The 11093-nt window shown below is 39.8% G+C and overlaps 1 protein-coding gene and 1 long non-coding RNA gene across 2 annotated transcripts in view; both read right to left on the bottom strand.

Annotated features, from left to right (window-relative positions):
• The window catches only part of LOC308092620, a 48169-nt gene extending 46505 nt beyond the window's left edge, over positions 1 to 1664 (bottom strand). The window contains exons 1-3 of the long non-coding RNA XR_013933803.1: positions 1454 to 1664; positions 1148 to 1243; positions 780 to 911 (exon numbers count right to left, since the gene is read on the bottom strand). This is a non-coding gene — a long non-coding RNA (uncharacterized lncRNA). The remainder of the gene's footprint in view (positions 1 to 779; positions 912 to 1147; positions 1244 to 1453) is intronic.
• Positions 1665 to 3711: 2047 nt separating this feature from the next.
• LOC308092644 (ADP-ribosylation factor 4) lies at positions 3712 to 10420 on the bottom strand. The gene is made up of 6 exons (XM_080438686.1): positions 10199 to 10420; positions 8766 to 8846; positions 8398 to 8507; positions 7211 to 7282; positions 5460 to 5585; positions 3712 to 5109 (listed from the first exon to the last, which is right to left on the bottom strand). Exons 1-6 carry the CDS (start codon positions 10263 to 10265, stop codon positions 5023 to 5025), a joined length of 543 nt encoding a protein of 180 aa, XP_080294812.1. The 5' UTR covers positions 10266 to 10420; the 3' UTR covers positions 3712 to 5022.
• Positions 10421 to 11093: the final 673 nt, after the last annotated feature.

Raw genomic sequence — 11093 nt, 5'->3', positions numbered from 1 at the left:
GCTGTCATAAATTAATTGGAACGGACATTTATAAATCATTATAAGCCCCATATAAACGCCTGCACTGCTATCACATACACATACCCTGTATGTACTGTACCTACTGTATACTGAAGCCGTCCGAGTCTTTCTTACTCAGATTTCAATATCATCATATATATATATATATATATATATATATATATATATATATATATATATATATATATATATATATATATATACAAATGGCGAGTGAGCATTAGTAATTATATGAAGATAAGGTTGACAATGGGTGGAGTGTTCCTTTAAATTAACACAGCATTAAAAGTAGCCTACTTTTCTTTTCTAAATAAACAGACATTACACATGTTTTTGAGTTACACAGGTTTTTGCAGTTTTTTATTTTCAGATTTTCTTTTGTTTTACAGGAACATATGCGTACAGCCTTAACAAATGCGTCTGTAATCGCAGGCACCTCAGGCCTACGATCCAAGCACTGCAGCTGGAAGGCCACTTACTGTAGGCCCAACAGATATATACCACCGTGCATATACAGTATATATATATCTTCATCTTTATTTCAGCCCCATGTACTAGGGCATTTCGTTTCTTTGTTGGATGCTTGGATGCTTCTCCAGCATTTTTACATTTTTCTACATTTTTGGTTGAGAGGAACCAAAAATTCACAGGAACTGTAACAAGTTCACTGGAATTTTTACATTTTTCTACATTTTTGGTTGAGAGGAACCAAAAATTCACAGGAACTGTAACAAGTTCACTGTCTGGAACACTGGAACTGCGCACCTCAGCCCCTGCAGTGCATCCCTGGGACTCCATGAAGAGCACTCACGACTGCATAGTCAAGGGACAAAGGTGACCGCACCCTTGGGTAGTGGGAATTTAGATGTGTCCTTCTCGTCCCCACTGATCTCTTCACCTTAATGATATCAAATGAAGACTTACTCACAGACATACATACATAGTTTACTCACTTTGTGTCACAGTACATTTAAGTAAAAGAATACGTACGGTATTGCTTTTTTCCCTCATTTTCCCCCACACAATTTACATTAGAATATGACCATATTCTGGCAATGTTTATGAGAAACAATGATTTGATACACGATCTTGCAGTTTAATAATAACATATAGGCTTGTTTCTCACCAGTTAAGGTAGATAAAGGACACATTTGACGCATTGTTTAGTAGAGCAAGCAGACAGATTAGGGCTCCATAGAGAATTTCTCCATTATGTGAAGTCCTGGAAGGGGAGTGGGGGGATAGTATTCAGTTTTTGTACAAAAAACAATGATCACATACTCCACCCTGATACAATAATAGTTAGTCAAATGTTACTGGAACCGTTGATAGAAATTATAATACTTAATAGGTCTTTCAATATAAGATATTAATCAATACAAAACAAGTGCAAAGTTTATTAAATTACCCCAGGTGTGTTGAGACAACTCACCCCTGTATCCATGAGCAGAGCAGCAGGATAGAAAAGACATTTGGATTCCTCTGATCTCCTTTTATATGCCAATGAAACACACTATCTGCCTGAGCCCTGCCTATGAGATAAGATAAACTGTACTTTAACGTGGACTCTGTCCTGCAATTCCACAGAAGATAAAAGCCGTACATAAACACATCTCAACAACACATAGCTTTCAACAGTTTCCACATACATACCTTCTGACAATGGCGACATATTGCACAACTCCAGCGTCTCTAACATCATACGTTACCTGGTTGTTAATGTGGGGAATCTCATGAACATAGGCAGGACATAACAAACATGATTACATTAGATAATTTTCTACTACAGTAATATACTATAATGATACTATACACACTATACGTGTGTGTGTGTGTGTGTGTGTGTGTGTGTGTGTGTGTGTGTCTCTCTCTCTCACTCCACCAACGGCTCCACCCAGCCGTTTCATTTTTAACAAAATGAAAGGACACAATTCCTCTAAAACTTGTACTTGTTGTGGTATCTGTTTCCACTGGAGAAAATCCAAATCATCCAAGTGTACATGTCTGTTGCATTGTCCTTCACTGTATCCCAATTGTACTGGTTTATGTTTGTGTCAAAGGTTAAAACAAAACGTTCTTTGTTAAAAGGTAAAGCTCTATATTCTGATAGTAATCATTGCTATAGTGTTTGTTCAGTAAGGGTCTCCCCGTCTCTCCAACTCTTTAGTAAACAGAAAATACGTTTTCAGGTGGGCCACCAATTTCATCCAAGGAGAGAACCCATTCATAGGCTTCCATTTTAGTGTTCCAGTTAAGAATGTTATGTATCCTATGTTTTCTCTCTTGATTGGATTAAATTAATATCCCAACCTTAAAATGTATTTTCTGTTTAGAAAAGAGCCTAGAGACAGGGATACCCCTGTTCCTGAACGAACACTCAAACACAAATGATTTGCCTGCCAGGGAGTGCTTTGGTGCCACCCAATACAGCCCTCTGGTGTATTGAGATTGAAAGTCTGTACGGAATAATAGCTTATCAGCTGTGAAGAGCTTCCTCACCTTAGTCACCTGCCACAATTTGTTTTACATAGATGCATTACACTTTAAAGGTTTAATGACATTCACTTTTACACCACATTCAAAGTCTTTGTCCTGGTCCTTCAAAAGTGTACAAAAAGTTTTAAGTGAAAATTCCATTCCAGTGATCCATGGCAGGTGTTTTTCTCTCACATTTCTAAAGCCTTTTCAACTGCAATGAAAAAATAAATCTTTGCCTGCGGGTGTCGCTGGTGAGGGATTTTGCCTGTCAATCATCGCCTCTGCTCCGCCCCCCCCCAAAGGAAAGGATAGGGGAGGGGAGGTGCGAAGGAGTGGGCGGGATTAATCGACTGTGACCTCACTGTCAAAGGGCCAAGCTCAGATTACTTTTCAGCCTAATTATTCAGAAAACCCCAGACCACAGAAAATCCACTGAATGTTCTAAGTTCAGGTTTTTTGGGTGTAATTGAGGTCATAAAACCCCAAATAAAACATTGAAAATAAAAAAAGTGAAAATGAATGTCATGATACCTTTAATGTGCACACAACCTGAGGCATCCCAGGGTATATTCTAGATTGAGGAAGTATCATATTTTAACAGGATGTGTCCTGTGGTTTAAAGCCAAATACAGATGCAATATTATAATCAACTAATTTGATTTACGACTTCTTTAGTGGCAGCTCTAAATACAGTATGCAATGGTCTGTAGTATACCCACTTTGCTCCTATCAGAAATGCCTACAGGTAGGCGTAGCCAGACGATCAGAGATCTCCACCTACTGGCTGGTGACACTAAGTGAATCGGCCAAAACTATGTGGAAACACTTGGGACATTTAAAAAAAAAGTGACAGCATCACAGGCCCAATGCAAAGACTTTAGGGTGTTCCTTCATATGGGATGGTATCAGCATTGGTTTTGAAAGCAGTGGGTGTAGGTTCGTTACCGCTGGTTTTCTCTAGCATCAAGCCCATTCGTTGAATTTAGATTTCCCCAGACGGATCAGTAGACTGAGATCTCTGATAGCCTGGCTAGTGGCTACGTGAGACTACAGGTATAGCAGCTGAAAACCTTCACTGCCCAGTAAGGTCACATTGTGGACATTATCTGCAGTGCCAATGTCACAGTTTAAATTAATCTTTGAGAAAAAAAAGCCTTTGTCTCATGAGGCATTGCTTATCTTCACCAATCAGTCGAGTACAGGAGTCACGTCTTTATTTTTTTAAAACAGTGATTTATTTAGACTTTTTTTTGTAAAACATTAGTTAGCACATCGTTTTAAAGAGTGGCAACTGCATGCAGCATCAGAAAGCATAGGTTGGAATGTATGCCCAGACATGTTAGTGGGCAGGTTTATCTGTGTATGTGTGTTTTGTGGGAGATGGAGGGGTAGAATATTAATCAAGCACATAGCATCAGCCATCAGAGAACTGCAATAAGCACTGCCAAATTTAAGGAAGGAAAAAAAAGCATGCCACTTATCTATAATCACACTGACCCTGTGCCAATACTGAAAACAGCACCTCCCTTCCCTCTTTTCTTCCCCAAGGTTGATCTTTTATGACACTTTGAGAATAGAAGGAAGAGTTTTCAATCCAATTCTTTTGTCCAAGGCGGTTATAAAAAATAATGGAAGAAAGGAAGGAAGAGAGGGTGAGGAGTGTTTGACAAGGTATTCAACGAAGCAAACATCCTGGTTGAGGTTTGTACTCGGTTACAACGATGCCTTTTACGCGCACACTCCCGCCGTGGTTTGGCTTCACCACAGCTTTCAATTGGAGCACAGAAGGAAATGTCTTCTTATATCGCATAAATCTGTCTTACAAAAAAACAAAACACAAAACATGAATACTAAAGCTTCTTAGGGAGGAAAAGGGCTACCTAAGAATGAGATTAAGAAAGGATTACACAGATTTGTTTAAAGAGAGACCAGAAGGCACAGCTTTCCTCATCCTTTTTGGTTCCATTCACTGAAAAAAAAAAGAAGGTCCACGTAGTTCTGTACTACCAGAAAGAAAAAAAAATAAGCAAAAAAATAAACAACTCTCTTTGCAAAATCACCGCAATCTTTCTCCATCTCATTCTACAATACCTCTGTTGTGAAAATGTCCAATGTTGTCAAGTGGTTATGAGCCATTTCTACCAACTGCGGCTGAGCAGGAGCCGCGGCCTCGCAAGAAATATAACTTGTGATTCTCTTTGCCGTCTCCAGGACACTTCCTTGAATGGCCCCCCGTTTGCTCATCAACTGAAACTTAACTTGTTGTAGACCGTATATTGAGGTTGGGAACAAAGGGGAGAAAAATAGAGACTATGTAAAGGGATAATAATGTAAAATAAAGGTGTAAAATAAGGATAATAAGATGTTCCAATTAAGTTGATTGCATTGTCCACCAGCCTTGTCCTTTGAATACAGGTGTTTGAAGACCAAACGGTTTCTAAAGTGAACGCCTCGGTCTTCTCTCCTGCTCTCCGGTGTTCTCTCACTCTGTCTCCATCGCTCATCTGTCCAGTCAATCCCACATCACTGCTTGGACAGTTCATTGGACAGCCAGTCCAGTCCTTCATACAGCCCCGTGCCCTGCGTGGCGCAGGTTGACTGAACGAACCACTGTATAGGGGATTAATTAAATGTTTTCAGATATTATAGCTGTAATATTCCTACAGGCAATGGGCATAGAATCTACAACCTTTCAATTATTAGACCATCTGCCATCATTAGGATAAAATCCTCCAAATTATAATAATTACTGATTGATCAGTTGAATAATTGTACCATGTAGCAGTGAAGTCATGTTAAAAAAAAACAAGCATGTAATGCATGATAAGCTGTGACCAGCTCTCAGTTTGCACATTGGACAGACAGACAGGCTTATAATAGCTGTGTGGTCGCAGCAAAAAATATGGAATAGGGACTCTGTAATCAAAAAGATTCTCATTATGTAATTACTTGTGACTTACAGTTCTGTTACGGAGGCCCTGTAGGGCTAGTTTGTCTGTGAGCTCGCTGACAGATAAGGCATTGGGAAGGTCCTGTTTGTTGGCAAACACCAGCAAGACGGCATCTCTCAGCTCATCCTCCTGCAGCTGGGGGCACAGAGAACGAGAGTTCGAATATCAACAGAAGCCACAAGATTTGACGTTTCGTGTGACTTTTTCCTCATTAGGATTCGATTATTCATTTAGCGAAAAACCTCCACAACATGGTGCAAAAATGGTTACGGCAGTTCAGCATTTTGACATGACAGAGACAGAGCCGTGACCATTTTCTATAGCTATATTGCTCGGCCCAACCCTGGCCCATAATTCTGAAATAGTAAATGCTGTAACTTGTGGAGCCTAAACTAGAGAGTGAAAAGATGTCACCTAAAGGCATGACTGACATTCAAAATTATTCTACTGATAAGACCCTTTGTCTCGGTGAACATGTGAGATGCTAGCAGAGCAGGCTGCACAAACATTCAGCCATTCCGCAACCAGTGTTGGAACTAACTCGTTAAAAGTAACACACGTTACTGTAATGCAACTACTCGTTACTCAGTAACTAGTAACGTAATTACCGTAGTTACTTTTTCCAACTCTGTAACGCCGTTACAGTTACTGACATTTAAATGGGCGCATTACTCATTACTTTATGTGAAAATAGACGACAACTTCCGAGGATTAAAGGTTCATTATGATCCAACTTTTACTGTCACACAAGCCCTGTCTGTCAACTCCCTCCGCTCGCTGGCTGCAGCTGCGGGACTCCCTCACCGTGTTGTCGTTTAGAGCCGGTTGAGGGGACGATGGGATCCTCAATTCTTACCTTTTTCTGTATCGTATCTAAAACCGGTTTTAGCCAGCATGCCTGCGCTTAATTTAACAATGGATGCACGTTTATTAACCCATTTAGACCTGAGGCCCGATTATAGAAACGCCTTCTAAAACCTAACCTAGGTTTTCTGAAAACGTTCAAATTCTTACTAAAAAAAATGAATACAAAATGATTGACTAATGAAACAGAGGTGGCTCCCGGATTGAAAGGTATAACAACGTATAGGTTACAACAGGTCTAAATGGGTTAATATGGAGACGTGAAAGACTGATTTCAAAGTATCTTGTTGTGTTAGACATGATTCCCATTTACTTTTCATCAAAGTGAGCTGCCTACAATAGATGAAAGTTGTCATTTTGTGCACACACAAAAATAAACTGAAGGAAAAAAAGGTAACACAAAAGTAACTAGTAACGTAAATGCAATTATTAACTAGTTAATTAACTAAGTTACTATTTTAAAGTAACTTGTCCAACACTATCCGCAACACTCTCCCCTCATTTCCTTTACTCCCCACACATCTCTCTAAGTAGCTATCACCAAACCAGTGCCACATGTTACACAATCACCAATCTGGAAACCCATTCGGTTAAACTATATATTTTTTACTATCTAGGGACAAGCTTGTTACAAAGCCTGAATAACGCGTCCTAGTTCTTCTCCCTGAAAAACAGGGGCCCTGGCCCCTGACCAACGTGTAGGATACGCCATGGTGCCGTGACGAATATCGCCCTCTCTGCCCGGCTAATTGTGTTTGTAGGAGCGCCCAGCCAGGCCAAATGCACCGGAGGATTCAAACACCTAGTCTCCACGGTGATGGGCAGGAGCTTTACCCTTGTGCTACCCAGACACCAGAGTAGTAAGGAGGAGCACGTTAAATACTACCAATACGTACCATCTTGGAGAGCTCCTCTGCAGACTCAGTCACTCTTTCTCTGTCGTTACTGTCCACTACAAAGATGAGACCCTACATGGTGAGAATCAAGTCAAACCAGTTAGATGTTTACCAATGCAGTTCATGTAATGGCCATGATTATAGCATTTAAGTGGGACGGACAAACAAGATGTATGTACATTCGTATTTTTCTTTCTCAGTGGCATGAAGAGAAACAAACAAGTGTAAACATTGGCGGTGCTTGCCTCATTCTATATTTATTAAGTCTTCTATTGTAGGTCTGTTGTTAGCCTGGTAGTACAGACAAAATGTATCACCGGGAGTGAAAAGTTGTCTCATCTTTAAAACTCTTCTGAAGATCCTACACTCCAAACATAAATAAATGCTGAATTTGTATTATAAAAGTGTTATATTGAGGGAACAAGCGAATCTTGGGTTACACAATAATCCGTTAATGTGCTTCCTCATTCCTGCCTAGTGCCTAAGTCAAGTTTCACATTTACTAATAGGATATAATGTAACTACGGTATTCCCTGAACTATCAACAACGCCTTACTCAACTAGAACTCGAGTAGAAGCTGTCGTGGATGTTCAATATGTGGAAGGGGTCATCTGGAATTTGGGTTATCGTTTTGACTCCTCCCATTGAATTGGCCTTGAGGAACCAACAACATTGTTGCCAACAAATGGCTGAGATGAAAACATGTTAAGGCTGATCCTGTTTGTGTATGCCATGAGAACTAAAACAGAATGAAATCAGTTTTATTCAAGAAGGTCTCTTTTGGACACCTTCGCCCACTCTGAGTGAAGACCAAATGTTATGGTCATTTTCTTGTCATTGATTCCCTTTCAAACTCAATGTCCTTTGACATTTCCTAATAATCAAAATCTCATAAGTGTTATGATACATAAACCTAGCCCATCACTGTTGCATCTGCAGCCAGCAGATTGGATGTATTGTAAAGGCTGGCATCTTTGTGTCTGTCAGAGTCTCAGAGATCGTCAGCAATAACTAGACAGTTTTAATATAATTTGAGTCAAACTTGGCAGATGAGTTGGGTATACGGTCAGGTCCTGTTTAATATTGAATCCCGCCCCCCAAAAAGGTCATTGTTTGGCTGTATGCTCATACACAGCATGTGGCGCGGGTGTAGCATCTCCATGAGGGCATTTCAATGATGTCATACCTGTGTGTTCTGGAAGTAATGTCTCCAGAGGGGTCTAATCTTGTCCTGGCCACCCACATCCCACACAGTAAAACAGATGTTCTTGTATTCGACTGTCTCCACATTGAAACCTGTCCAAGACAAAAAGGGAGGAGAATGTTAGAATTAAGCCTAGTTTATGCTTTGACAAAAAAAGTGTTGTGCAACATGATGAAGCATTCATATGACACTTTTTTGTCAAGTGACACACATTGACACTTTTTCACCAAAGCATATCATATAAATGTTAATTACACTTTACACTCCATTCTGTGGCTAAAACATAAAAGACACGTATAGAAATTAATTTGAGCATGGATAACATTGCTATTAGACCAAACACCTCTTACCAATGGTTGGGATAGTGGTTACGATTTCACCAAGCTTCAGTTTGTACAAGATGGTAGTCTTTCCAGCAGCATCCAGTCCAACTGCAAGTAAATACAATGGGATTTAAATGTAGCTGAGGTTGGACAAAAACATTATTGCATCAGATAATACCCCCTAGTCAAAAAAAATATCGAATTTTGGAACATTGGAAAATCCTATAGGATATTTTTTGACTAGTGTAAATCACATTGTGACACTTTCCTGCCTATCTCACAGATGAGTCACCTTTCCTTAACTAACCAGACCAAGGCAGCAGAGGACACATTCAAAGAAAACTAACCTACTGATATGCTTATTAATGTCACAACAATTAATAACATTAAGCATAAATAATACACAGGTTGAGTACACCGGTATCAACGAGAAATTAAACCAATCAGAATGCATTTGTAAAACCAAAAGACATTTTTACAGGATATGTTATGTGTTCTTGAGGAAAGCAATGCCCCCAAAATGGGTTCCCACGTGAAACTGAAGCTTGATATTAAACATTAACCAAGCTTTTAGTTTCTTTTAAATCTACAGAAACATGCAAAGTGTTAACTTGTGGCTAAACTTTAGATACCATGCTAAGCTAGCACTATAATGCATTGGTTCTCAAAGTGGGGTCCGGGGACCCCCAGGGGTACTTGAGGGGATACCAGGGGGTCCCCAGTTAAATGATTTATAGGAACCAAATGGACCCTTATGGGTCTGTAACTCTGAGAGTGTACAACGGGTCCATTTGTACACTCTCAGAGTTAAATTAAGATAGATTTTACAATATGAATTGGGGTCCCAGAGATAGAAATGCCATTAAATGGGGGTCTGTAGCCTAATGCACGTCAAACTGGGGGGGTCCTTAAATTACAATGATGAGAATCACTGCTAGAGCCGTACAAATCTTCTCTTATGGGGGTCCCTGGCTTATCTTTTCAAATGGGGGTCCGCAGGCTAATAAGTGTCAATTTGGGGGTCCTTGACATGAAAAAGTTTGAGAACCACTGCTACAATGCACACGGAATCAACCATCAGTAGAACTAATCACATACAACATACAATCAATTTCTCCTGGTGTCCCATCATAACTGTGTGTAATAGTGTAATAGTTTACTAGCAACAAACTGAAGTATCAAAGTGAGCTAACGTTAGCATTAGCTTAAAAAGTGCTTGGGGGAAAAACTTCCCTGGAAAGCAACAGCCCACATTGTCATAGATAAATAAAAAACTTCTACAAAAAAATCTATTTTTTCACAAGCGACGAATTGCGGATGGTTCAACGCGTATTAACGAGGCTATAGTGGAAAAAAAGTTTGACATTATAAAATCATTTAATTTCCTTTTAGACGGGCCAACACTAAAAAAAACTAAAGTAAAGCTAATGCTAATGCTAACCCTTTAGCCACAAACTCACCCATAAGGATTCTCATCTGTTTCTTTCCGAACAGCCGGCCGAACAGCGACGAGATGGTGAGCCCCATGATAATATAAGTCTCTTATATTATAACACTATGGAACTGTTGTTTACACCTCTAAAACCAGCTGTATGTGTGTGTGTTTTTTAAGGACGCTGGGGTGTATTCTATTCTATGTGTTTGTGACTCTAAAGAAGTGTCGTCTCTTTGCACTGTGCCACGTCCGGGCCAACGTGGAACCCGTGACGTCATCCCAGTTTGAATTAGCTTTATTAGCAGCGGTGTTAGATGACACAGCTTCAGAGGGCAGAGCTGTGGCCTCTCCTATATCAGTGGTGGAAAGTAACTAAGTACATGTACTTAAGTACAATTCTGAGGTATTTTTTATTTTTACTGAGTATTTCCAGTATTTTCAGTACCGTAAATATTGTACTTTTACTCCACTACAATTATTTGAACACTTTAGTTACTAGTTACTTTATAGATTTGGATTATTATTACAAAACATGCATTACCCACTTCAGCCCATTTCGGCCATTGGAAAATGTGAGCTTGTAGAGCTGCTATTTTCAAAAGATTTTTATACATTTTATACATTTGAATACTTGTGAAATGGGACATTCTGCACAATGATTACTTTCTACTTTTGGTACTTTAAGTACGCGCGGCGTTACCAACATGCAAAGGTTCATTTGGAACTCCCCCCATTGGCCCCAAGGTACCCTGAGCCCTGGACCCCACTTGTCTTCTAGATCACCACTGTCCTAGAATAGATAGATCAATGGTCCACAGGTATGTGACTCTGACAGGGTCCTGGGTCCATTTGGTTTCATGTACAAACTCTCATGGGGTCCTTGAAATTAAAAAGTTTGAGAACCACTGTCCGAGATACTT

Source organism: Gymnoscopelus braueri (genome assembly GCF_963280865.1).
Source record: "Gymnoscopelus braueri genome assembly, chromosome: 9".
NCBI lineage: Eukaryota > Metazoa > Chordata > Actinopteri > Myctophiformes > Myctophidae > Gymnoscopelus > Gymnoscopelus braueri.
This window is presented reverse-complemented; position numbering and strand designations above follow the sequence as displayed.